The sequence below is a fragment of the Ochotona princeps genome, chromosome 27 (genome assembly GCF_030435755.1).
Source record: "Ochotona princeps isolate mOchPri1 chromosome 27, mOchPri1.hap1, whole genome shotgun sequence".
Taxonomy (NCBI): Eukaryota; Metazoa; Chordata; class Mammalia; order Lagomorpha; family Ochotonidae; genus Ochotona; species Ochotona princeps.
The window spans coordinates 1320529-1348163 of record NC_080858.1 but is presented as its reverse complement, the minus strand read 5'-3'; the positions used below and the strand labels follow the sequence as shown (position 1 = coordinate 1348163).

Below are 27635 nucleotides of genomic sequence, written 5' to 3'. Positions count from 1 at the left end.
CTGATGGACCCTCACTGTCCTGCTCTCAGCCCACTGGGGGCCTCCAGGGTCCAGCCAGGTCATTGCCGCACAATCCTTACTCCCTTTGACTGATGGCCAAAACGCAGGCTCAGGATTCCCAACTCCCATGTTTGAACTCTGTTAGATTTCCCAGCACATGTAAAATGTTTTCAAGTTTATTTATTTGAAAGGCAGCGATCACAGTAACAGAGAAATCTTCCAAGTACTGCTTCACTTCCCAACAGCCAGGGCTTGGGGAGGCCAAGCCAAGAGCTCAGAGCTCCATCTGGGTTCACCATACGTGGCAGGACCCAAATACTCAAACTATCACCTGATACCTCCTAGAGTGCTCATTTGATGCAAGCTGGACTGGGAAGTACAGCCAGACTGGAATCCAGGCACCTTGGTACGGGATGTAGGTATCCCAAGTGGTATCATTCATTTGTTTGAAAGTCAACAGCTAAAGAGAGGAGGACACAGAGAATCTTCCATCTGCTGGTTCACTCCCCAGATGTCTGCAATGGTCAGATCTGGGTCAAGTGGAAGCCCAGAGCTTCACTGAGGTCTCTTTTTGTTTTTACTAGAAAGGCACATTTGCAGAGGAGAGACAAAGATCTTCCATCTGCTGGCTCACTGCTCAAGTGGCTGCAATGGCCAGAGCTAAGCTGATCTGGAGCCAGGAGCCAGGAGCCAGGAGCTTCTTCCTGGTCTCCTACATTGGTACAGGATCCCGAGGCTTTGGGTCATTCTGTTTTTCCCAGGCCACAAGCATGGGGCTGAAAGGCAAGTGGAGCAGCTGGGACGTGAACTGATGCCCACAAGGGATCCTGGTGCACGCAAAGTGAGGATTTAGCCACTGAGCTATTGCTCTGGGCACTCATCCAGCTCTCATGTGGGTGGCAGGGATCCAAGCAATTGGGCTATCCTTCACTGCTTTTCCCAAGTTGAGAGTAGGGAGACATATCGGGAGTGCTACAGCTAGGACATGAACTAGAGCCCATAGGGGGTGGTGGCAGCTTTATCTGCTATACCAGTGTTGTCCCCTGCCCCTGCCCACCCCCCAAGTGATCTTAACCCTGCCCTGCCCTGCCCTCCCTCCTTCAGCACACATTTTATGCTGTCCCTGTTAAATGCCCCATTTGAGGCAACTTCCTGGTATGTCTGGCTTCTGGCTTGTATAGCTCGGGCACAGTCCATCCGGTGACAGGGGTCCACAGAGAGTTGCCCACCAGGCTCCCCCCAGCCACGTCCCTTTCAAGGACTCCGTTTGTCATTCTGGATTACATCCCTTCCCCACACTCACATGCTGTTCTGTTTTTGGACCTGACTCAGGAAACCAGCTGTCTGCTAGTACCCTATGTGCCTGGCACAGAGCAGATACAAAACCTACACTGAACGAATGGCTACGCAGCCGCTAGCTCCTGCAGATGGGTCATGGCGCTGGGTGGAAGATGGCTACACGGAATCAGGATGTGTACACTGTGAAGACAAATGCTACACACTCGGTCTCTCTCACACAAACACACACAGGCACGCACACCCAGGGGCACACCCTCCCATGCTTGTGAGAGAGAGGCCTCTAGGAAGGGGCTAGCCCCTCAGTGGTAGCTGGCCTGTCGGACCCCATGCCCTCCCAGCCAGGGTTCTTCTGCAGCTCTTGGAAGAGGAGCCGGCGCTGGAGGCTTCGCAGGCTCTGGAGGTCCTCAGGAGAGAGGTGTCCACCAGGGCTCTGCTCTTGGTCCTCTCCGACTTCCCTGTGGTCATCAGCAGGCCCGTCGGGGGGCTGCGGGGAGCTCCTGGAGATGTAGCCCTGGTCAGACTGCACCGATTGACGCTGCTGATCCTCCTCGTGGGGCAGAGACAGGTCCTTGAGGGCCACGGCAGGCCCGTTCCACCCCTCCTGGGCTGGGCAGCTCAGGCTCTGCTCCAAAAGCGAGACCATCAGGCCTTCCAGCTGCTCCCTTACATCTCCAGGAAGGAGCTCTGGAGAAGCCCACGACGACGGGGTGCCAACAGGTGAGTCTCCCGACTCCACCGGTAGGAAGAGGATGCTGTTTCGCAGAGGGCCAAGGTTCCCCAGCAGGGGGCAGGCTTCCTCCTCCTCCACAGGTAGCTGGCTGGCTGCATGGCTCCTGTCATCCTGGGGCCTGGGCTCCAGCACGTGTGTCACACAGCCTTCCTGCCCTGGGAGCAGTACCGTACGGAGGGGTTGGGCTGCCACCTCCCCGGAGGGCTGCGGCTCAGGTTCCAGCTTGGAGGGTCTTGAATCCCCGTCACTGACCAGCGGCTCCAGTGCTAGACAATCCTGGGAGGCAGAACCCCGCAGCAGGGGCTGCTGCTTGACAATCCCTGCCCCGAGAGGCAGTGACAGCTCCCCGAAGACCTCTTCATCCAGGGATGGGAGGTCCTGCTCGTCTGTCAAGCAAAGGTTCTCACGCTCAAACCAGTCAGGGCACCGGGCCTGCCACTCCTGGAATCTCCACACAGCCTCCTTAAGCTGCCGGCCACTGGGGCTCTGTAGGTAGTTCTCTCCTGTGAGCTCCCCGACACGGTGCATACGGCCGGGCTCAAACATCTCCAAGTCCTGGATGCGGAAGTAAACCTCTTCTAACTTGTCCATGAGTGGGTACCGGGGTGTGATGTTGAAGAGGTCAGGAATGTCGCTCTCGCTGCTGATGCCACTGAAGTAGCAGACAACATAGGTGCCGAAGCAGGCTGGCTTCTTGAAGTCTGGCAGGATCACGTTCATGGCCGCCGTGAACAGATCCCCTGCTGGCTTCCAGTGGTCACACCGCAGCTGGATGGCAGGCTCCTTGCAGCCCAGGATGGCTTGCCACTTGGCCCGTGTGCCTCGGGAACATAGGACCAGGATCTTGGAGTTGCTTTCCACCATCGTTTGCTTCTGCCGACCCACCCAGGTCACTACACCCACCTCCGAGATGGCCTGCTCTTCTAGCAGGTCCAAGGCCACCTCAGTACCACAGGCTGTGATCAGGAACTGGGCGAACTTGAGGACCACATCTACGTACAGGGGGTGGTCAGCCGAGTAGACGATCCAGACCTTTCTTGGCTTCAGGACTGGGGGGCTCAGGTTGGCCCCGGGTGCGGTGCCTGTGGGAAGCAAAGCAGGCCAGATGGAGGCTGGTAATCCCCCCTGGCTAGAGCCTAGGTCCTGCCCATGCCCAGTCTGGGAAATGCAACCAAGGCCTGCAGCAGGGAGCCCAGACATTGCTGCTCCTCTGTCTTGCAACATGAAACCAAAATATCATAGTCCGTGCCTTGTGGGACAAAAAAAATCTCTCATTCCTACCTGGCTTTTAGCCAGTGCTTCATTCACTTTAATTGAAAAAACAAACCAACAAAAAAAAGACAACAACAACAACAAAAAAGAAAACCAAAAAACCAGACACAGAGACCAACCCAGGGAGGGCTGAACGACTGAAAACACAGTATCTCACCACTTGCTACTTGGGGTTCCCTGAAGGCCCCGCGCGGGCTGAAGAAAGTGGGCTCTGCTTGAAGGGGACTGGAAATCAACCCACACAAGGCGATCACCCCCAACCCAGAAACCCTGCACCCCTGTGCCTCGAACACACACACATGCTCGCCAACACCCAGGAATACTGACCAGCGAGCCTGGAGCCATCACCATGCTTGTCATGATGAGATCCTAGAAGGAAAAGAGACATGGTGGAGTGGCTCTTTGGAAAGAGAAGCAGGGACAGTTCTCAGGGCATCCAGCATGGGTATGCCCTGTGCCTGATACAGGGCAAAGGGCAAGGGGGACAGCTTCAGTTGATGGTGACTAGAGACCTCCAGGCCTTGGCCAGCAGGCTGGGCCTGACAGCTGCACAGGCGTGGATCCTGGGTCTGCCATGAGGGCTGTGTGACCTGGGATCATTACTCTTTCCTCTGAAGCTTTTGTCTGCTGGGTCGGGGCTTTGGAGTGCATACCTGACTTTATATATGTGCCATGCCTGGCATATCATAGTCACTTATTTTATAATTGTTGGAAGCCCCAGAATGCTGCTGGGGGGCCTCCACCCTGGTCCCCCGCTCCGCAGCAGTTTGGCCACCAGGAACAGATTCTACTGGAGAGAAAGCCTTTTCTTCCCCAACAGTGTCCTTGTAGCAGGTGTGTATATGTATGCATATATTATAAATAAATATGTATATATATACACTTGTTTATGTATATATATACATACATATTTATTTACTTAACGTTTTATTTATTTTTTACCTGAGAGACAGAAAGAAACAGAGATCTCCTATAAACTGGTTTACTCTCCAAATGCTCCATCAGCCAAGACTGCGCAAGGCAAAGCCAGGAGCCTGGAACTCCACCTACATGGCAGGTGGGGACCTAAATACTTGAGCTATTGCTTGCTGTCTTCCAGGGCGTACAGAAGCTGGAAGCACAGCTTGGACTCAAACCTAAGCACTCCAACATGGATGTGCAGTGTTCCCAGCAGGCCCTTAACTGCTATGTTGAATGCTTGCATCTTAGGACACTTCCTCAGCAGGCCCACTTACAACATTTCCTCCTGGTAGTTTTGAGGTTTGCAAGGGAAACCAACATACTTAAGTAACTGTTCCCATCAGAGACGGTGGTGTAATTGCGGCGTGGGAGGTAACTTTGCCGTGACAGCTGGGATGAACAAACTGGATGCGTGAGCAAGTAAGGAATTTAGAAGCCCAATTTCCATCCTCACTCTTCAGCCCTTTGCCCAGAACTGTCAGAAGATAATGATATGGGGCTGGTGTCATGGAACATCAGGTTTAGCCACTGCTGGTAACACCGGTAACATGTCTCGGAAAGTGGGTTAGAGACTCAACTGTTCTACTTTCCATTCAGCTTCCTGCTAATGTGCTTGAGAAAGCAGCAGAAGACGGCCCAATGTGCTAGGGCCCCTGCCACTCATGTGGGAAACCCAGGGGAGGTTTCTGGCATCTGGCTTCAGCTTGGTCCAAATTTAGCTGGTGTGGCCATTTAAGGAGTGAACCAGGAATAGAAGATTCTGCTGTTTCTATCTGTCCCTCTTTTTCTGTCACTCTGCCTTTAAAATCAATACAAATTCAAGAAAAGGACAGTGACATAACCAGTGAGGTTCCCTCTGTGGCGTGGGGCTATTTGGGAAATAGTCAGAGGTCTCCGGCATTCAAAAGTCCAAGTCTGTGGACAACAGCGGAACACACAGCTCTGGCCTCTGCGGCCACCCGGGGAGTGAGGCAACAGGTGGAGGAGCTTTTTTTTTTTTTTTTTGTCTTTTCTCCTCTCTGTAAAAATCTTCCTTTAAAAAAAATTAACGGAAGAGAAATACATTTTGGTGCAGAAATATTTGAAACCCAGGGTCTTTTCCGAATGCAGATATCTTAGGAACTTTTGGCAGACTCTCTTCTGGACAAGGTCTTCCCAAATTCTTTGCACCCAAATAAACCTGTTGCTTAATTCTGTTCTGCACAAACTCCTCGAAATCCCCTCCCACAAGAGCAGGAAGGAAGCAAACAGTCCCCTGCACCCAGAACCTCACGGCATATCAACACCGGCTCCTGACTAGTTACCTACAGTAACAACCAGTGCTATACCCCATCGTGGTGAGCCTGGGTGCACGCAGCAACAGCCTCCCCTCAGCTGTAAACACAGTCTGGGGCCACGAGGGGGCAAGTGAGGGCTAAGTCCCTGAACCCCACGAGCACAGGAGGAGCTGCTGATGTAGCCAAGCAGCGTGCACACTCCCCGGCTGTCTTGTGTACTATCTTGTAGACTTCTTCCTTGAGCCTGGGCATTGCTCCATTTTACGGAGAAGTAACTTGCCTGTAATGGCAGAGTTAGTGAAGTAACACCCACTGTCTGGCCCAGGCCCGAGGCTTTGCTGTGGCACCCATGCAGTCCCCCGCTATGTTCCCTGATCTGACACAATGGTCTGTGGGCTGCAGGCTTGGCTTGCTTCAGACTATTCCTGCTGCCTAGCTGCTCCCTCCTGGGATGCAGGAAAACCCCACTCTAGCTCCTTCCCATGTGTCTGTTTTCATAAAATGGATTTTAATAGCAATGGAGATGATGGCAGCCAGCAGATGCTGAGCAAACAGCAGCACTCAAGTTCCACGCTAAGAGTTCCTGGGCATGACTCCGCTTCTTCCTTGTACCCAGCACAAGTGTACCCTTCTCTGTACTCCTCTGGCCTAGGTGGTAGGTGGTAGAGGGGGTATCTGAGCCCTGTTTGGACTGACACCAGGCTCTGGGTTCCCGAGCTGGAGATATGGCATGAAAAGAGGTGATATTTATACTGAAAAATCTACACCAAGGAGCTGAAGGGCACCCTCCGGGCACAGCCTCATAGAAAGGGGGAACTGAGGGAGAAGCACCTGGGTGCAGACCCCTTACCAGAGATTCTCCAGGTCATGCAGACCACCAGCAGGATGACAGAGGCCACCAGCAGGATGGACACACCAGTGATGAACACGTACACCCACAAGGGCACGAGGTCTGTGGGAGGAGAACCGTGTGAGCCGCACGCAGGGGTCCCCAGCCCTTCATCCTCACCTTGGGCTCCTGCTCGCTCTGATCCCTCCAGGAGACGTTTCTCTGACATCTCAGGTGACCTCACCACCCCTGCCCCCCAGGCCTCTGGCTCAGAGCTGGTCTGCTTGGTTCCACATGACGTAGACAGGGTCTTCTCACAAAGCACGGTGGGAAGAGCTGAGCTCACCTGCAATCGAGTCTGTAATAAGAACAAAGGGGAAGTGGGAAAGCGTTTTCCTGGGAGAAGCAGTCATCGCCACCATCCCCGAAGCCTCCGAGGGCCCCGATGACCAGGCCCTCCTCCCCCAGCACCATCCCACGTGGGAACAGCGACGGCTCCTGTTCTGAGGACAGCTAGGCTTCTCTCCCCGGCTAGGGGGTACATCTGTTGTTTCTAACTAGTGTGGCTGTGGCTGTGAGTTAGCCACAGAGCAAAGGCTTCTTGGTGGCAGGGCAGGGGGAGGGATGGGCTGCAGGATGTCTCAGGCTCAGGGACTTGGGTCTTGGCCACACCCTGGGTGAGTGATCTTAAACAAGTTAATGAATGCCTCTGTATTTCAATTTCCTCATCTATGAACCTGGGGTGAGGATGAAAAGCAAATGGCGGTGGGGCCAGCACTGGGTGTAGCACATTAAAACACTCATCCCAGATGAGCACTGGCTAGAGGCCTGGCTGCTCATTTCTGATCCCACTCCCTGTTAATGTAGCAGGGCGGGTAGTGGATGACGGCCCAAGTGCTTGGACTCCTGCCACTCACGTGGGAGACTCAGATGGAGTTCTGGGCTCTTGTCTTTGGCCTAGCCTTGCCTTGGCTGTTATAGGCATCTGGAGAGTGAACCAGTAGATGGAAGATCTCTTTTCGCTCTTTCCAAGTGATGAAAATTCAAAAGAAAAAAATAATTGCCTGAAACTAGCAAAATAGCAAAACCTCGCTTTTTAGTCAAGGAAGGTAAAGGCTGTGAAAGGCTCAGTACTTTGCCTTCTGGCTGCACAGCTAACTAAAAAGCAGACAGGAGCATAGCCCAGGAGGCTGTCATGGGAACACTCTCCTACCATCCCAGGTGTGAAATACTTAGCCTCCTTCCCCCTGACTCCCAGACCCAGAGGAGCAGCCAGCTCTGGCTGCGGACTCTCACCCACCCAGCTCTCCTACCTGGAGCATCAGGAATTTCCGGGCAATACAGGGTCACAGCATGTCTCATGCAGTCATTCAGGCAGCTGCTGAAAAAAGGCTGGATCTGGAGGGTGAAAGCAGGGAAGAGGGCCATGAGGGCTGGCGGGGCTGTGCGCTGGCAGAGCAAGGTCAGACAGTTCCAGACTCTCCATGTGGCTTTAGGCTGAGGCACCTGTCAGCAGGAGGGGACAAGGACCCCCACCCAGGGGAGGCTGGGAGCAGACAGATGGTGTCTGGTTGGGCGGTGGACTCCAGGGACTCTTTACAGTAGCAGTGTTGAGTGTCTGTGCTCAAACCCCTTCCTCCTCATCTTACATTGAGCAGGAAGGCGCAGGCTCTCCCACACCTACGTGCGCACAGTCACCCACCTGCACTCGATGGCGGCAGCACCACTGGTAGCCATGTAGAGCCAGTGTGACGTTGCATCGCTGGTGGAAATCCTCCTGTCTGGGCTGTAGAAAGGGGGACAGGGAGAGCCAGGTAAGGGGAGCTGCCTAAGAAGTCACTGTAGCAGTGAGACTGGGACGCCACAAAGATGGTCCCTCAGCTGTTGCTCTGGGGCACCCCAAGGAAGGCCCAGGGGTGCCACGCTTCTCAAGTTTTTACTTCAGAATGCTGGAGACCTCTGCAGGACACTGGGTTTGCCATGAACTTGTAAGCACTTTTAGTGACTGACACTCCTTTCTGGCTGTAGGGGCCTGAGGGGATAAATCCATGTTGAATCACATTGTCGCAGGGCAGGCACCTGGCTCCATCTTCTTTTCTCCACAGTCTAAATTCCTGCATTTCTTTGGTCCTCTAATCTGTTCTGTAATCAAGTGTAACAAACACAGCAAAACATCAATAGAATGAGGACAGAGAGGCCTGGTGAGCCAGGCAGGGCAGTGTCAGCTGCTATTTACCAACTGCAGAGCCAGCTGCGAGCCCACGGGGATGGTAACCATGGCCACCCGTAGGGGCACCTTGCAGAGACATGGAGTGAGACAGCAGCTTGTTTTGGTGCAGAACAATTTTACAACCCATACGTTTTTTTTTTTTTTTTTTCTGACGGTCATTTGCTATTAACTTCCCAAATGATGCTTTGTTCGAGAGGCAGAGGGACAGAGAGACAAAGATCTTCCATCTGCCAGTTCACTCTGCAAACGGGAGCAGGCTAGATCTCCCACACAGGCCTGAGTTATCCCGGGCTGCCTCCCAGGGAAATTGGACTGGACAGCCAAGATGGCACCCAAACCCAGGCACCCCAGCACAGGGTGTGTGTGCCCCACTGTGAATGTTGGTACCAGCACAGGGTGTGTGTGCCCCACCGTCAATGTTGGCACCGGCTCTGTTCATCTCGCCAGGGGAGAAAGGGCCAAACTGTCGGTAACTGCTGCTGACCGAGCAGAGGTCTGGGCTCCAAGCAACGATGGAGAGGTTAGGAAGGGCTGCTTACCGCAGGTATTTGCTCTGCAAGCTCGTAGCAGCTGTGGTTCTCAGCCTGCGGAAAGCTGCTCAGCAGCAGCAGGTACTGGGCAGACTCGTTCCACAGGGTGAAGCTCACCCGCAGCTGCTGGGCCTCCAGTATCTCTACCGTGATCCTGGGGTCCCACAGGCTACCTGCCAAAGACACACGGCTGGTCGGGAGGGTGAAAGGTCCATGCACACACACGCACTGTGTGCTTGTACCTAGGCCAAGGGCTTCGCGGCTCAGCCACGGCTACCTGAGTTCACACACGATGTTGTCATCTTCATCCTGGAGTCTTCACAATCTACAAGTGCAGAAAGAAGAGACATCCTAAGCCCATGCCTGACACACGGGGCAGCAGTCCCAGCTGGCCCCTTCCCGGCTGGCTCTGGGATTAGGTGGCTGTCACTTGCCAGTGGACCCCAGGGCTGGAGGAAGAGCTTCCCTGGGCTGTCGCATGCCTTCTCTCTATAGGAACCCTTCCTCAGCTTGATTTGGGCAATCAAGGTGTTTTGGTCCACACCTTCTCTCTGTACCCTCAGAGCTGCCTCTCCAGGGTGGCCGTGGCCTCTGCCAGGCAGGGGTATTTCAGTGCCCTGCCAGGTCATACTTGTCAGAGTGGTCATCAGTACTCTGTGACTAACTGGGCTGGGAAGCTGTGGCTGGGCTGTTGATGCTCATCCATGATGGCGCCTAGAGGACAACCACTTCCTGATACCCTCCTTCTATTTTTTTATTATTATTTTTTTACTTTGGAAGGCAGAGAGTCATACATCAATCCTCCACCCTCTGGTTTATTCTCCAAATGCCTGCCACAGCCAGGGCTGATCAGGTCAATGTCAGGAGCTGGGATGTCAATGTAGGTCTCCCATATGGGTGAAGGGACCCGTCTATTTGAGCCCTCACCTGGTGCCTCTTAGGTCCATATTAGCAGGAAGCTGGAATGCGGTGTGGAGCCAGGGGCTGGACCTGGGGACCCTGACATGGGATGTGAGCACTGTTGCACTACTGCCCTACCTCACCACCATTCTCAACAAGCACTTCCTGACCATGGGACAGGTTCTGAAGAGCCCACAAGTGGAGGGAAGACCTAGACATCCCAGCAGCAGGCTCCAGCAGGAGCTGACACTGAGCACCTGAGACATGAGGAGGGCAGAGAAGAGGCCCACACATGAAGAAGGCAGTTTGGGGAGGGTAGGGAGAAGTGTCAAGCCAGGAGGGGTGTTGGACATGCAGATGGGACAGTCAACAGCAGTGTCGGCTGAGGCCAGGGCCTGGCCTCCTGAGAGCACCCTGTTTCTGGACAGGAAGCATGTGGGCTTCTCTCCAGAGGCAGGGGCTTGATTCCCAAAGAACGTTTAGGATGGCAGGCCAATCAATCTCTACAACTGTGGCACGAGAGAAGGGGCCCTGCCTTTGAGAAGTGGAGCTTGCAATGACATACTGGGTAGCACCCAGCGCCTATGAGTGGCACCCCAGGGGCTACTGGGAGGTGACATTCAGCTCATCCACCTGTTGGCTTCCTCTCACAGATCCCAGGGGTGATGGGAATGGCTCCCACAGATCCCAGGGGTGACGAGAACAGCTCCCACAGATCCCAGGGGTGACGGGAACAGTTCCCACGGATCCCAGGGGTAAAGGGAATGGCTCCACAGGGTATTCTTACCAGGCACTAGAATGTTTCTGGACTGGTGGTTTGGGTCTCCATCAGGGATGGGCTTGGGCAGGTGGTGAACAGTCACCTCGTACTCCTGGCCAGGTTCCACCACGAAGCTACTGAAGCTAAAACGCCACTGAAGAGAAGGAGAACTATACAGGTTACATGCCCGCCTCGCTTGCGCACCCGGCCTCAGCGCACACCTGCCTGCTCCCCCAAGAGAGCCAACAATGATGAAACCACCACCGCAGCAAAAGTCAAGACCTGGGGCTTCAGTACCTGTCTGTACATCTACCTACTGACCTGAGTTTTAGAAAAAAAAAAACAATTTGATTTTTTATTTATTTCAAAGGTATAAGACAGCTGGCCCCACGCACAGGATGCTGCTTTGTGGTTCAGGATGCCTGGAGTGAGGCCTAACAATACAAAATATATGTCTACCTCAAAATGTCCATGGAAAAATGGAATTAAAGTTTATCTTGGCGAAAAAATATTCTAAAATCCAAGCATAATTTTCCCCCCAAATACACATTTTCCATGAAAATTTACAAGACTCCTCATATGTGTGGATTTCAAATATTTTTCCATCAAAATAAAATCATTTATTTTTAGATGTTTATTTGAAATGCACAGAGGAAGGGTGACACACGGGGGTGGAGAGTAGGGAGGAGGAGGGAGGGAGGGGAGAGAGAGGGAGGGAGGGAGAGAGAGGGAGGCATCTTTTCATGTTCTGGTTCATTCCACAAACGCACACAGTCACCTGGGCCGGCTCAGGATGAAGCCCGGAACTGGGCCCCTCACACATGGGTGCAGGACCTGAGGACATAAAAGCCATGACCTGCTGTCTGACAGAATCTGCATCAGCAGGAAGCTGGCACCAAAAAGCCTGGGTGGGATTCGAATGCAGGGACGCTGATACAGGATGGAGGCATGTCAAGCAGCACCTGAATCGGTACACCAAACACCTACCGCTGTGCGGCTTGGAATGTTTATTTAATTTCATCTACTTGAAAGGCAGGATGACAGGAAGACAGCGAGTGAAAGAGAGAAGGAAGGAAAAGAAGGGAAAGGGAGGGAGGGATGAAAGGAAAGGGAAGAGGAAAGAAGAGACAAGGGGATGAAGAGAGGGAGGGAGAAAAAGACAGAGAGAGATCTTCCCTTGGTTGGCTGGTTCACTTTCAAATGCTCCCAATAGTTAGGGCTGCAACTTGCAATAGTTAGGCAGAAGCCAGGAGTCTACCCAGGTCTCCTGTGTGGCAGAGGCTCGGGACCCTGGAGTCATCAGAGCTGGATCAGAATCAGAGGAGGAAGGATTCGAACTGCCACCCTGCTGTGGCAGCAGACACCTGTCCGTGAACTGTTCAGTTCATTTTCCTTGAAACCTTTGGAAGTATTTTCTTTTTTCTTTTCTTTTTTTTTTTTTTTTTTTAAGATTTTATTATTATTGGAAAGCCGGATATACAGAGAGGAGGAGAGACAGAGAGGAAGATCTTCCATCCGATGATTCACTCCCCAAGTGAGCCGCAACGGGCCGGTACACGCCAATCCGATGCCGGGAACCTGGAACCTCTTCCAAGTCTCCCACACGGGTGCAGGGTCCCAAAGCCTTGAGCCGTCCCCGACTGCTTTCCCAGGCCACAAGCAGGGAGCTGGATGGGAAGTGGAGCTGCCGGGATTAGAACCGGCGTCCATATGGGATCCCAGGGCTTTCAAGGCGAGGACTTTAGCTGCTAGGCCATGGCGCCGGGCCCGGAAGTATTTTCATATACCAGTCCTGGGGGGCTGCTGATGCTTGCTAGCCCAGAGCATGCACTTAAGAGATCTATAGCTTTAAACAAAGTAAACAGGAAGCAAAACTCTCCTGTTTAGCCATGAAAACCACTGCAGGACTCAAGGCTTATGTGTCTTCCATGGCAGCTCTGTGCCCTGGGCCAAGTGTTTTCCTCCCACTGGCAGTCACCAGATCAATTCCAGGTATAAACAAAACTAATAGACGGCAGGGCCGCGGAGGTCATGTGCGTGAGAAGTGAGGTGAGGTGGGCAGTGGGGAGGTCAGGGAGGTTTTGCTCTTCTACTGGGCTCCGTGCCACCGGCCTGGAGCCAGACTTTACGTTTCTCTCACTGTCAATGGGGGCTTTGGGGGATGGCGGGAGCTCCTTTCTTACCCGCCGGTGGTGATGCTTCAGTTTGGAGAGAAACTCGAACTTGACACACAGTCGCTCATTCGTGTTCAGCTGCAGGATGGAAACCTCCGCACCCTCAAGGTATAAGATGCTGGCTGAAAGTCAGAATGGGGAGACAGGCAGCTGAGCCCCCAGAACCACGGGCTGTGCCACTTCTCCATCTGCTGTGCTTGCTCACTCTTAGTCTTACCCAATGCTCTACTTCCTCTTCCTTCCTCCGCTCACCCCAAGGGCCTTGATTAGGTCCCACATACGGACAGTTACTGTTCACTGGACAAGGACAGTGATGCGTATGGGCTTGCAGCAAAGACTTTACACATTTCAAAAACAAAACACTCAACACATGTTTGCTGGACTGTACAGCATGCTTCTTTTGCTTTATTTGAGAGGGAGAAAGAGAAAGCTCTCACCCACGATAGCCAGGCTTTTGGCCCATGGCTGACAGAGACCCAAACGCTTGAGTTCTCACTGCTGCTTTCCAGGGTCTGCACCAGCTGGAAGCTGGAACCAGAAGCTGGGATGGAACTTGAACGTGGGCATCCTAGCCATGAGGTTTTGCAGATTCTGAGACCGGGGTACTGGCAGGCAACATGGCATGAGTGCCCAAGCTAGCCACCCTCATCATGCCTGCAAATGGCTACAGCGGCCGGCAGGGAGCATTCAGGCTGAGGCTTATGGAGAAGACTGCCCACACCCTATTCACAGATTGCGGCTGGCTCTCACAGCCCCCTCTTCTCAGTGCTGTACCACAGACTGTCTCTGAAGAGCTCTGGGTATGTTTTAAAAAGTGCTGGGCCCCTAAATTAGGGGGAAAAGCACACTGGTAAATAGTGACTATTTGGCAATGTGATTCTAACGTGAAGCATTTGCCTCTTGCTTTCCCAGAGTAATAAACATCATTAGACAAGAGGAAGACCTTTATGAAAGATACTGTACAGAAAACATATGACAGGATTAACCTCTACGATGCTAGAACAGTACTAACCGCATGCCATGACGGGTCCTTCTAGCATTGCCTTTAGATCCCCGTGTCAGCACATGGGCTGGGGAATCCGCAGGGGTTTGCTGGCCTGTGTGTGACTTACCGTCTGTCTGTAACAACCACTCCACATGCGCCACAGGGACGAGCTCTCCGGACTGGGTGTAGGCCAAGTGCAGCTGGATCCGGACATCTTTTGGCGATGAGGGGGTCAAGTTCCGAGGGTGGATCCAGCTATCATCTAGGCAGGTACCTGGCAGGGAGAGGCAGGATTCAGAGCTGTACGGAAGGTCTTCAAGTGGCCCGGCTGCAGGCCCAGGGAGCCCCACCGCCTTACTCCTACTTTCCTACTGCTTCTCTGGGGTCACTGCTAAGCTCTGATGTCTAAAAAAGGGCATTCTATGAGCCAAGAAAAAGCTTGGGTGTGAGAACAAGCATGTGGCCCAGGAGGGTATGGCAGGGATCCTGACAGTCACAGGCACTTGAAATATGTGTCTTTTCCTGAATTACAACTGAGCTGAACTCACAGGGTAGGTGTTTGCCACCTTCCAGGTGTGCTTGAATGAAACTGGCTTATGGCTGCATGAGGGCAGAGCACCCCCATGGAGTTCTTTTAAAATCAGTCCTGCCATTCAGTCCTCAATTCCTGACTTTTGGCTAATGAGGCTTCCAAGCAGGAAAGGCAGGTGCACATATCCCAAGGGCTCTAGGGCATCTCCTGCAGGACACACAGCTGGCCCAGGGGTGGGGCACGGGGTGGTGTGGCCACTCCAGAACTCAGGCCAGTCACTGTACGATACAGTCACAACAAGGGTAATGAGGGAGGTTGACTTACTGTTCTTCACTGTGCAGTTCAGCCCCTGTGAAGAAAGTGAAGGCAGTAATTACAGTCGAGAAGGAACTTCACTCATATGCTACCCTCCAGGGCTCTCTCCCAGTTCATTTTCAAGAATGGAATTTCCATGGCCTGCCAGCCTTGCTTCTAAGGGCTGTGCTCTCCCAGCTTTCTCATTCCATCCAACCATGAGGACAAGATGACAAAGGAGAATGGTGGATGACAAAGGGGAACCCGAGGTTTGTGAGGGTGGGTTATGATCTGGGGACTTTCAACCATAAGATGGGGTTGGTGCTATGCCATAATGGGTTAAGTATTGCCTGTGGCACTGGCATCCCATATGGGCACTGGTTTAAGTCCTGGCTGCTCCACTTCTGATCTAGTTTCTTACTAATGAGCCTGGGAAAGTAGCAAAGGTTGGCTTAAGTGCTTGCCACCCTGCTCCTGGCTTCAGCCTGGCCCAGTCCTGGCCATTGTGGCCAGGGTAGTGAACCAGTAGGGAAGATATCTATCTATCTATCTATCTATCTATCTAGTGAATAAAATAAATGTTTAATTTAAAAGCCCTGTAAGACAAAGGACAGCAGGCAACTGGCAATGATCCTTGGGTTAGGGTTCTGGCTCCATCTTTGATTCCAGCTTCTTGCTAATGCACAGCCTTGGAGGCAGCAGGCTCAAGTTGGTTGGGCCTTTGGCACTCAGGTGGAAGACCCAGACCGAGTCCTAGGTGCCTAGCTTCAGCCTGGTCCAGTCTTGTTGGCTGCAGGCATTTGGGACACAAACTAGCAAATGAAAGCTCTCTCATGTCTTTTAAGACTTTAAAATACGCCTTTTAATTCCATTGTCCCACACACATTGTGACGTCTGTAGTCAAAGATATATGTATTGATTGAGAGGCAGAGCGACACAGAGAGAAATATCTTCCATTTGCTGATTTGCTTCCCAAGTGGCTGCGACAGTTGGGCCAGGCCAGGCCAAAGCCAGGAGTCAAGAACTCCATCTGGGTCTCCCACATGGGTGACAGGGGCATAAGTTCGTGGATCATCTTTCTCTGCGCTCCCAGGTGCATTAGCAGGCAGCTGGATCAGAAGCAGAGCAGCTGGGACTCAAGCAGGTGTCCAAATATGGGATGCCAGAGTTGTAAGCAGTGGCTTCACTTGCTGCACCACAACGTGTCCCACTCCAAATACATTATTTTACTAATTCGCATGGCATGTTTACTTGAAAGTATTGTGCTTAGCTCCTTTTTATGGATGAGGAAACTGAAGGGCCAATATAACAATATAGTGTCTCCTTCTTTGGCAACATGCATAAGCTTTCTTTTTTCCTTCTTTCTCCCCCACTATGTCCCTTCCCCCTTCCCTTTTAGCAGATTTATAGACAGAAGGAGAGACACAGGAGAAGACAGTCAATCTTCTGGCTCACTCTCTGGAGGGCTGCAACAGCTGGAGTTGCGCCAATCTGAACCCAGGACCCAGGAGCTTCCCCTGGGTCTCCCACACGGCTACAGGGTTCCAAGACTATGGGCCGTCCTCCACTGGTTTTCCAGGGACCAGGAAGGGAGCTGGATGGGAAGGGGAGCAGCTGCGACATGAATTGTTGTCCACACGGAATGACAGTGCTTGGAGGTGGAATATTAGCCAGTAAAGCCTTCCTGCTGGCCTCATAAACTTTCTAACTCAGAGGAGATCTCAGGGGAAGTATAGGGTGGGGGATCCTTGAAGGATTTGGATGTGAGCAGAGCTGCAGCCATGGGCATCTCTGGACCAGTCACCTGCCAGAGGGCATGAGAACTGGGGCTGGAGCCTGGGCAGATGGAGGGCCTAAATAGCCCGTGTATGAGAGGTCCCTGGGACAGGATGCTGCATCCCCTGTGGGAGATGCTCACCAATGGATCTTGGTGTTGGGATGCATCTCATGCTGGTTTCAGACACATGAGGGTCTCTGATTTCAGGGACCAGAACCTATGGTGTGTGGCCTGGCCTAGGTGTGCAGGATGCATGATCAAACTACCCACACTGCTTACTCCTGTGCAAAGCAGCCAATCACAGAGTAATGAAACGCGGGGGACACAGCCACTGGCACCAGTTAGAAATTCTCCAGCTTATCAGAGGGGTCCATTAGACGAGATAGAGAGCTCCAAGCCAACAGGGAAGTCTTCTGCCCCTAATCAGCATGGACTAACTACAGAAGAGGTAATCAATCCACAACCTTCAGCAATTGGCTAATCCTCCACCTTGCAAGTGCCAGGATCCCATATGAGGGCTGGTTCATATCCCAGCTGCTCTAATTTCCTCCCAGCTTATGGTCTGGGAAAGCAGTTGAGGATGGCCCAAAGCCTTGGGACCCTGTACCTGTGTGGGAGACCAAGAAGAAGCTCCAGGCTTCAGACCAGCTCAGCTCTGGCCATTATGGCCATTTGGGGAGTGAACCAGCAGATGGAAAGTTGTTCTCTCTGTCTCTCCTTCTCTCTGTCAATCTGCCTTTCCAATAAAAATATGCAGATCTTTAAAAAGTTAGCACAAGAAATATATTCAGAAATATGGAGGTTAGAGATGATAAAAGGAATTATAAAAGATCATCTTTGTCTACTGTCTTTCGTTTTAAACATCTTGGTTTTATTTTAAAAGGAAGATCACACACATTTTTTCTGCTACTCCTACAAATAAAATGACTGGAAAAGTGCGGTGGGGCAGGTGTCAAGCGGCTAAGGTGCTGGTTCAGACACCTGCCTCCCACATCAGTCTTCCTGTGATGATTCCAGTTTCCTGCTAACGCAGACCTTGACAGGCACCTGGCATGGCCTCACGTGGAGATGTGGGTTGAGTTCTTGGGTCTAGGACTTGGTCCTTGACCCGCACTTGGGGAGTGTCTGCCTGACTTGGACAAAATTTCAGGACAATGTTCTTGCGAGGCCACAGTGTGCTCCACCTGAAGCTTTCACATAGTTATGGGCTACCCATTCTCCCTGTGACCCATGCTGTGAGTGAGGACTGTCCCACTCTTCTGAAGAGGTACATAGGCTTCTACCAGCGGGTGAGTGACACAGGGCAGAGCAGGTGATGGGACAAGCCTGGGTAGCCCAGGGCTCTCTGGGTCTGAGCCTCATGCTGTCTGCAGAGTGCTGGCGGACGTTACCTGCAGGCTGGAGACCAAGCCCTAGGAGCCTGCTAACCTTGCTGGTTCTGTTGTTGGCACCAAACGCAGCCCTGTCTGCCCAAATTCCCATACCGCATCAGAGTATACAGAGAACACGGAAGGCTACACGCAGCTCTGCAATCAGCAGCTCAAACCGTTAAACCCAATGGTTCTTCCACCCTGTCAAGCTGAAACCACAGGCCTCAGGAAAAACAGAATGTGTAATGAAACACACATCCTGTTTGTGGAGTTGTAAGTTAACATTCACATGACCAACTCCAAACTTGTCGCTCTTCCCTTGGTGGCTTTGCTGTGTATTGGCCATCATGGGAAACGGACAAGAAAGCCCAGGCCATGGGAAGGTCAACCAAAGAACACCCAGGGAAGTGGATTTCCTGGGGGAAATCAGAACCATGAGATTGATGGGGCTGGCTCCAGGCAGCAGGTGCAGGTTCCAGGCTTTACCAGCAGAGGCAACCACTCATTCCTCTCTTCTCACTTGGTACCCAGGCCTCACCTTGGGCACACAGTACTTGGGCACACCGGAAGCTGCCTTTCTGTTGCAGGAATCACCGAAGACTAAACTCCATCATCGGGCTTCCTCTGACACTTCCACATGTGGAGTCTTCCAAAACTCACTGTACATGTGCACAAGGGCTACCGCTGTGACACAGTCCGAGAAAAGCTGCCCAAAAGCACAGGCTCCACTTCCTCTCAAAGCCCAGGAACGCAGTGCAGGATGGCCCAATCTTTGGGCCCCTGCATCCATGTGAGAGACTAGAAGTTCTTGGCTCCAGGCTTTGGAATGGCCCAGCTCCAAGTGTTGTGGCCATTTGGGGAGTGAACTAGCGGATGCAAGACCTCTCGCTTTGTCTCTTCCTCTCTCTCTTTTAAAAAGATTTATTTATTTTTTTTATTGCAAAGTCAGATTTATACAGGGAAGGAGAGAGAGAACTGAGCCAATCCAAAGCCAGGAGCTTCTTCTGGGTCTCCCACGCGGGTACAGGGTCCCAAGGCGCTGGGCCGTCCTTGACTGCTTTCTCAGGCCACAAGCAGGGAGCTGGATGGGAAGTGGCACAGCTGGGATATGAACTGGTGCCCATATGGAATCCCAGCACATGCAAGGCGAGGACTTAAGTCACTAGGCTATTGTATCGGGCCCTCCCTCTGTCTTCGTAATTGTCTTTCAGGCATTTTTTTTTCTTAAAGAAAAGGTTTACTAAGAAAATACCAGAAACGGGTTTCAAAAATTTCTGTGCCATAATAAACTTCCGTTATTCTTTTGAATTAGTTGAGAGGCAGAGTTCACTTACTTTTTAAACTATTTTAAGAACATCCCCCAGTTCACTCCCAAAAATGCTCTGATGGCTGGGGCTGTGCCAGATTAAAGCTGGGAGCCAAGAATCCAACCTAGAGCTCTCAAGTGGGTGGGAGGAACCCAGCAGCTTGAACCACTAGCACACCCTCCTGGGGTAGGCATTAGCACAGAGAGGGAATGAGCCCGGGGGCCAGCACTGGGATCCAGGCACTCTGTCTGCTATGGAACGCAGGTATCGCATGTGGAGATTTAATTTCCATGCCATAAATGCTGGGCCCTGTTATTCTTAAACATTTACGTAGTTTTTACTTATAAGTCAGTATTGTGCTGACACAGATCTCCTATCCACTGGTTCACTCCGCATATAGCTGCAATGACCACAGCTGGGCCAGGAGGAAGATAGGAGCTTCGGCCTGGTATTACACCTGAGCGTCAGGGGTGTAAGCACCTGGGTTGTCATCTGCTGCTCTCCTGGACCATGAGCAGGGAGCTGGGTGAGAAGCAGAATTTCTGGATGTGAACCAGCGTTCATATGGGATGCCAGCGTTGCAAGCAGAGGCTTAACCCGCACACTACAACACAGGTCCCTAACTTTTCAAAGCATCTGCCACTTTGGAACAGTTGTGAGGGCTTTGGGGGCGGCTCCCCCAGTGCTTTCATCATGAAAAAGAGGAACCCAGGCCCACACAGCCTCCACCGCACAAGGTTGTAGCAGTGAGGTCAGTAAGAAGTCAGGTCCGCGGAAACCCCCTTTGTGGCTTTCCTTCGGCTGTGTGCGCAGAGGTGACAGCACAGACAGAGAGACGAGGAGGGAAAGAGGAGCAGGGTCTCGGGGTAAGTCAGCAGAGCAGGGAAGCAGAGAATGAGAGGTAGAGAGGGAACCAGACAAAGGAGAGGTGGGGAAAGTGCAGAGGCGGCCGAGACACCTGGTCTCGATTCAGCTGTGTCCTGTTTCACTGCAACTCAAGCCCCCACTCTTGCAGCCCAGCTCTCATGCCCTGACACCTGTTTAGTTTCGATTCCCAACCCAGTACCTGGATTTTACAAGCAGCGGACAAATGCCCCCCCCCCCAAAACGATTTTCACATGGGATCTGCTGGAAGAAGCCGGCCAGCAAAGTAGCTAGCTGGAGGCTTTGCTCTGTCCTGCCGTTCACAGCATCGTTCGTAACCATCCACCCCCACCCACAAACACGTATGAAGCAGTCACTCACACCTCCGCCCTCTTTCACTAAGTAACTCACAAAATTGGACAAGGAGCAACACTGTTGGACTCAGATTCGAACCCTGCTCCTTCCAGTCTGCCGCGAGTGGTGAAGGCAGAGGAGAGTGGCCCGCAAAGCACAGGGTTTTGTTTAAAGACACCAGTGGTGGCAGGGTAAGGTTGCCATGTGACAGGCGGGCATCTCCCTGCCGGCACACCCAGCGGGGTCAGCTACCCACAGGCCAGCAGCACACTTAGCCTGTTTCCAGACCCCAGTGTGGAGGGCTGTGCACGGAGAACTAACTGTCTCACGGGACCTGGCCCTCCGCACGTGGCTGTTCCCTGATCAGGCCTTACTCTTCTTACTGCTCTGGGACCTACATCCTCTCTCTCCCACCCCACCCCGCAGTCTTGATTTCAGTAAGCAAGTAGGCGGTACTGGGGACAGGGATGAGGCCTCCTTCCACACGGCCACACCCGAATCCCCACCCAGAATTCAGGCCAACAGACCAAGAAGGCACTTGTGAGCGCCCCAGCACGACCTCTTGTGCCTCTTGTGTCTCTTCCCCAAAGTCCAGGACACCGGCTGAGCAAGCACTCCGCCTCCAGCAGTAGGATCCCTTTCCCTCCAACTCCCTCTTCTCTGGAGGTCCACGCGGTTCAGAAGGCCCTCCCACTGCGTGTCCAAACTCTCGACTCCCTCCCCACCCTGGACATTGCCGCGCAGGTTTCCCGCGTCCCTGCCCGCGCGTGCGGTTCGCGGGCACAGGTCCGCATCATCTACGCACGTCTGTGGGGCTCACCGGCTGCGAGCAGACAGGTGCCGGGTGGTCCAAGAGCCGCAGAGCTGCGCGTCCCAGGGCCGGCGCGCTTGAGAGAAGGAGCAACATCCACAGGGGTGGTCCCTGGACGATTGGCAACCGGAAGCACGGAGCCCCCATGGCCCGGGAGGGTCGCGGGGCGCTCCCGACTGGAAAGAGGGCACCGGACGCAACGCCCAGGGCCTTTCCCTGGGACCGACCAGCCCGACTCTACTTACTGCCCAGCCTATTTCCGGCTTTCTACTGCGGCCGGAGGCGTGCCCGGCTGCGGGGCGGGCAGTGGGCTGGGCACCGGTGCATCGTGGAGCCCAGGCCCGCCCCTTCCGGACGCGCGGCTGCGCGCTCCCCGGCCAGAGCGGCGCGCGCTCCACGCGGGCGCCGGAGCGCAGCGCCTGGCTTAGGTGCGCACGTCTCGCCGGGGTCCAGATGGCTTTTCCCTGGACCTGTTCAGCCCCGACTCCAGTATGATTGAAGAATCTTATTAGCAGAGAGTAGTTTAGTTAGAATTTCAGCTTTCGGGGCTGACGATGGGGCTTAGTCTCCCTTCTCTGATGTCTTAGAGAGATCTGTTTGACAATTTTGGTTTACAAGACCGTGGTAGTGACTTGCTACTTCATTTAAGGAGCTTGTCTTCAATCAGGCTGCAAAGTGGTATGAGGATGAGGGTGGTGCGGAAATAAGAGAACTGAAACCATACTGAATGAATGTTTGGTTGCCTGCCAGTTCATGTTAGTGTTAATAAGTACGAGACGAGGATTCATAATAATGTTTGGCTGATTGGTCAGAATATTATGCTTCGTGGTTAGATGTATGTGCAGCGGTGAAATGGCTAGAATTAAGACAGAGTTCAAGGGCCAGTCCACCGCCTAATTTGCTAGGGATAGATCAGAGAATAGCGTCTACAAATAGGAGACATGGCTCTGGTTCAGTATGAGTGGGTGTGTTCAGGAAGAGGCTTGGCTGGTGTGCAGTTATGAAGGTCGCCTAGTAGGTCTGGGGAGAATGTGGAAGGTTGTCTTATTTTGGGATGAAGAATCTTGTGTTTCTACTTAAGAGAGCTGGCAGATGGTGGTGGTTGGATGATTTTTAAAAAATTTTTTTTGTTTATTTTGGGGCCCGGCATGGTAGCCTAGCAGCTAAAGTAGTTTCCTTGAATGTGCTGGGATCCCATATGGTAGCCAGTTCTAATCCCAGCAGCCGCGCTTCCCATCCAGCTCCCTGTTTGTGGCCTGGGAAAGCAGTTGAGTATAGGCCAGTGCCTTGGGACCCTGCACCCGCTTGGGAGACCCAGAAGCAGCCCCTGGCTCCTAGCTTTGGATTGGCTCAACTCCAGTCATTGCCACCGCTTGGGGAGTGACTCATTAGAGGGAAGATCTTCCTCTCTCTCTCTCCTCCTTTCTGTATATCTGACTTTTCAATAAAAATACATAAATAAATAAAAACAAAAAAATACTTATTCATTTTTATTGGAAAGTCAGATATACAGAGAGGAGGAGAGACAAAATGATCCTCCAAGTGAGTCATTCCCCAGGGTGGCCACAAAGGCCAAAGCTGAGCTGATCTGAAGCCAGGAGCCAGTAGTTGCATCTCCCATGTGGGTGCAGGGTCCCAAAACTTTTGAGCAGTTCTAGATTGCTTTCCCAGGCCACAAGCAGGGGGTTGGATGGGAAGCAGGGGTGGGGGAACCCCCAGGATACTGGGGGATCCCATATGTTATCCTGGTGCATGCAAAGCCAGGACTTCAGCCTCTAGGCTACCATGCTGAGTCAGGCCTGATGTGTGATCTTTGTTAGTAATTTTATTGTCGTTGAAATTCCTGGGGTGGGGCGGTGGTTAAATTGTGGTTAGCATCCATAGTGCAGGGAGGTTAGGAATGCCAGTGAGTAGTTTGACTAAACCCTTTTGACTGGAAACTAGGGTAGATACAGTTATTTGGCAGTTGGCGATAGTTTAAGAATCTGCTTTTTAAATTCATGTTGTATCTAGTACTAGGGTTGAAATATTTAGTTTCATTAAAAGGTTGAAGGGTTAAATCCTTACCTTGCAAGCATCAGGATCCCATCTGGGTGTCAGTTCCTGTCCTGGCTGCTCCACTTCCCATTCGGCTCCCTGCTTATGGCCTGACAAAGTGATAGAGGAAGAGGCTCCTGGTTTCAGCTCAGCTCAGCTCAGCTCATCTCATCTCAGCTCTGGCCCTTGTGGTTATTTGGGGAGTGAACCAGCAGATGGAAGATCTTTCTCTGTCTTTAAAAAAGGGGGGAGGGGGCGAGGGTTGTTGGTGTTTGGACTCAGACAATGAATTGTTGTGGAGAAAAATCCCAAAAAGCTAGAAAAACTAAATAGAGGGTGAGTTTAGTATTAGGCTTAGTGCTAACTGACTTAGTTCTATGAGGAGTGACACCTGCCCCCCGCCCCCCATGACGGCTAGTGCTGTAATTTATGTAAAATGGCATCATTGTGGAATAGTTGAGGATTAGCTGTTGTTTGAGATCAGAGAGCCAGCCAAAAATGCTCCCTAGGGCGAGCCATTTGATTGAATTAGTGAAGGGCGAAATGATTTGTTGATGATGTCTGTATCATCATCACAGACTGGTTTAAAGTTGCAAAGAAAATGATTAGGGTGCTCTAAACAACTGTTAAGTATGTGGCAATAAGAGTAATTATTAGGGCTCAGGTGTTGGTATAAGACATTGGCTGCTTCAATAATTAGATCTTTGGAATAAAATCCTGTTAGAAAAGGCATGCCTGGGCCCGGCGGCGTGGCCTAGCGGCTAAGGTTCTCGCCTTGGGCGCGCCAGGATCCCATATGGGCACCAGTTCATATCCCGGCAGCTCCACTTCCCATCCAGCTCCCTGCTTGTGGCCTAGGAAAGCAGTTGAGGACGGCCCAAAGCTTTGGGCCCCTGTACCCACGTGGGAGACCTGGAAGAGGTTCCTGGTTCCCAGCATCGGATTGGCTCAGATCGGCGCGTACCGGCCGTTGCGGCTCACTTGGGGAGTGAAACATCGGATGGAAGATCTTCCTCTCTGTCTCTCCTCTGTGTATATCTGACTTTGTAATAAAATAAATAAATCTTTAAAAAAAAAAAAAAAGAAAAGGCATGCCTGTTAGTGCCAAGCTTCCAACTGTCAGTGCTGACGAAGTAAATGGTATGGTTTTAAATACACCTCTTGTTGTTTGAATTTTTAAGAATTATTTTATGATACAGTCCCATAGGCCCTGGGATTTTCCTTATCCACTCCCCAAATGCTCTCCCCCCATCTACTGATTTCACCTATATTATTACAATAATGTAGTCCTTCATAAACAGTCATAAGCCCATCATTCTGCAATTTAAGTGTATCCTAACATTGCGGGTACAGTCATTGTCAGGGTCCAGCATTCTATTATCAAGATATATTTAGCACTTTCATTGGGAGTCCATTCTTGATTTGGAAGTAGAGATGCATACTGTGTTGTATCTTCACATCTGGATATGCCAGTCTCTATTACACAGTTACTATTCATCCCCTTAAACGAAAAGCCAGAAAGCAAAATCAATAACGGAAAGAAAAAAAACCCAGAAATTAACAATGCCATGAAATTAAATAGCACTCTACTGAAAGACTAATGTGTTGCTGGAGAAATGAAAAACAAAGCAAGAGTCTTCTTGAAGAAAATGATGCTACTGTATGACCTGAGTGAAGAATTTAATTAGAGAAAAAAGGTTTTCAAGAAATGAAAATAAAAGCAAAACTACAAACCCCCCCTGAGAAATAACAAAAATAGTAGTACAAGGGCTATTGATTTTGTATCTTGCAAGGAGGCTACTTTTATCAGGGCGAACGTATGATATTTGTCCTTTTGGAACTGGCTTCACTAGGCATTGTGGTCTCTAGTTGGGACCATTTGTTTAATGTCAGTAGTATTCCATGGGGAAGATGTACCACAGGTTCTTTATCCATTTCTCTTTTGATGGGCATTTGGGTTGTTTCCATGTCTTTGCTATTGTAGATTGCTGTGCTGTGAACATAGGATTACAGATCTCCTTCTCATAAGCAGATTTCATTTCCTCTGGATATACTCTCAGAAGTGGGATGGCTGGATCATACTACAAGTCAATTTCCAGTTCTCTTAGCACTCTTCATGCTTATTTCCATAATGGTTGTGCTAGTCTACACTTCCACCAACAGTGGGGTTGGTACCTTTCTTCCCACATCCATGCCAGCAGGTGTTGTTGTTGAGTTCTGAATGTAGGCCAACCCCACCGGAGTTACATGAAACCTCATTGTGGTTTTCATTTGTGTTTCTCTGACACCTAGGGAGCCTGAACATTTTTTCATATGTCTATTAGTCATTTGAATTTGTTCTTTTGAAAAATGTCTGTTTAATTCCTTTGCTCGTTTCTTCCGAGGGTTAGGGTTAAGGTTCGTTCTTTCTTTCTTTCTTTCTTTCTTTCTTTCTTTCTTTCTTTCTTTCTTTCTTTCTTTCTTTCTTTCTTTTCTTTCTTTTCTTTCTTTCTTTTCTTTTCTTTTCTTTTTCTTTCTTTCTTTAAGATTTATTCATTTTATTACAACCAGATATACACAGAGGAGGAGAGACAGAGAGGAAGATCTTTCGTCCGATGATTCACTCCCCCAAGTGAGCCGCAACGGCCATTGCGCGCTGATCCGAAGGAACCTCTTCCAGGTCTCCCATGCGGGTGCAGGGTCCCAAAGCATTGGGCCGTCCTCGACTGCTTTCCCAGGCCACAAACAGGGAGCTGGATGGAAAGTGGAGCTGCCGGGACTAGAACCGGTGCCCATATGGGATCCTGGGGCATTCAAGGAGAGGACTTTAGCCACTAGGCCACTGCGTCACCGCTGGGCCCCGGCCTCATGATTATTTATCAGGTCTGTCTGACTTAGCCACACTCACTGCACACACATAGATGGAGTCTCCTGCACCCCTCCCACCTGCTTAGAATAAGATTGCATATTCATGTAAATACAGACCGACTCACTCTGTGTGTCTCAGAGCTGCAGGAGTCTGTCAGAGTCTGTGTGTGTGTGTGTGTGTGTGTGTGAGAGAGACACCTCCCACCCATTTAGAATAATATTCCATATTCATGTGCACTCACCACCGAGTCTCAGACTGTCTCAGACTGTTTCTGCCCCTCCTAGTTGATGAATATTTATGATGCCTGACCTAAGCCCACCCAGCACTGCACTCCTAGACAGCCCCCACTCACTTAGCATCCTATTGCCTATTCATGGAGCCTTGAAACAAGCAGGTTGGTCGGTAGGTTCAAGCAGCGAGCGAGCGAGCGAGAGAGAGAGAGAGAGAGAGAGAAAGAGAGAGCGAGCGAGCGAGCTGATCCTGGGACTCTAAGTGTCAGACTCAGAATCCTCCCACTGTAGGAACATTCATCAGGCAGGGCTTCACCACACCTACACACCAAGTCCCAGAGTCCCACTCCCAGACTTAACCCACCAGACTCCCAGTCCCAGGTTCCGAGTCTCGCACTCACCCTGCCTGTCACAGCCTGAAGCCTTTAGCACAGTCTGCAACGCCCTCTTCCTTTCTTCTTTCTCACACATTCGATACATTGTTAAAAACAATTTTTTCAAAACTAAGATTTCTGGCTTTCTTTGGCCAACACCATCCTTCTCTCCGGCCTGCCTGTCTACCCGCTCCCTTCCCATCCCTGGGAACACCTGCTCCCCTGGGTTTCTGCTGCCACCTCCACTGGGATTCCATGCAGTCACATCCAGGTGCTGTGCTGCAGCTCTGTGAGCCACTGGGGTTTCTTGGGAAAGCACGGAGACTACTCCACTTGTCCTGGTCATGACAGCTGCCTCAGGGCGCCCAGGCAAGGGAAGGGCTGCTCACTACCGAGGGGCAGGAGCCGGAGGCTGGGGTCTGTTAGGCTGGTACCTTCCTCCCTCAGGCTCCCACCGGGAGGCCCCCTGGGAGGCCCAACATTTTTGCACACTTTTCATCAGACTGCTTTCATTTTTTTTTTTTTTTTAATTCCATGAAAGCTGAGGATTTGGTTAATGATAGTCTTTGCTTTTGAATCATTTGGCCACAAGGTGGTGGTATAACACCTGAAAAGTAAACCATTTCCAAATGCCAGAGCGATAAATTCAAAACATGAATCTTATACATTTCTGTCTCACACTGTAACTGTTACAGATATTGAAGTACTGTAGACATTTTCAATTATGATTAAATTTAAATCTCTCCTTCTAAATGATGCCCTTTGATATTTTGGGTTTTCTTTTATTTCCCAACAACAATATACCTGAGATCATTACTCCATTATAATCTCAGGAGCTACTGAGTGGATTATCACATCCTAGACAAAGATACTGCAACTTCCAGGATTTAA

General features: G+C 51.4%; 1 protein-coding gene across 2 annotated transcripts; it reads right to left on the bottom strand.

The window, feature by feature from the left end:
- Nucleotides 1-1191: 1191 nt before the first annotated feature.
- IL17RA (interleukin 17 receptor A) lies at nt 1192-21510 on the bottom strand. Of its 2 annotated transcripts, XM_058655770.1 has the most exons (13): nt 21265-21510; nt 14803-14827; nt 14074-14220; nt 12971-13083; nt 10815-10941; nt 9405-9452; nt 9137-9300; nt 8070-8153; nt 7681-7765; nt 6714-6725; nt 6389-6490; nt 3629-3670; nt 1192-3111 (listed from the first exon to the last, which is right to left on the bottom strand). In XM_058655770.1, exons 1-13 carry the CDS (start codon nt 21400-21402, stop codon nt 1580-1582), a joined length of 2619 nt encoding a protein of 872 aa, XP_058511753.1. In that variant the 5' UTR covers nt 21403-21510; the 3' UTR covers nt 1192-1579. The 2 variants fall into 2 exon arrangements, with proteins under 2 accessions (XP_058511753.1, XP_058511754.1); XM_058655771.1 differs by lacking the exon at nt 6714-6725.
- Between the last annotated feature and the right edge of the window lie 6125 nt (nt 21511-27635).

Excerpts from the sequence above, each read along its gene's own strand:
- IL17RA (XM_058655770.1), bottom strand. The coding sequence starts at position 21,402 with ATGGGGGCTCCGTGCTTCCGGTTGCCAATCGTCCAGGGACCACCCCTG. Across the intron at positions 13,084-14,073 it reads GTGGTTGTTACAGACAGACG|CCAGCATCTTATACCTTGAG; the intron begins GTAAGTCACACA and ends TCTGACTTTCAG. Across the intron at positions 10,942-12,970 it reads TGAAGCATCACCACCGGCGG|TGGCGTTTTAGCTTCAGTAG; the intron begins GTAAGAAAGGAG and ends CCTTCTCTTCAG.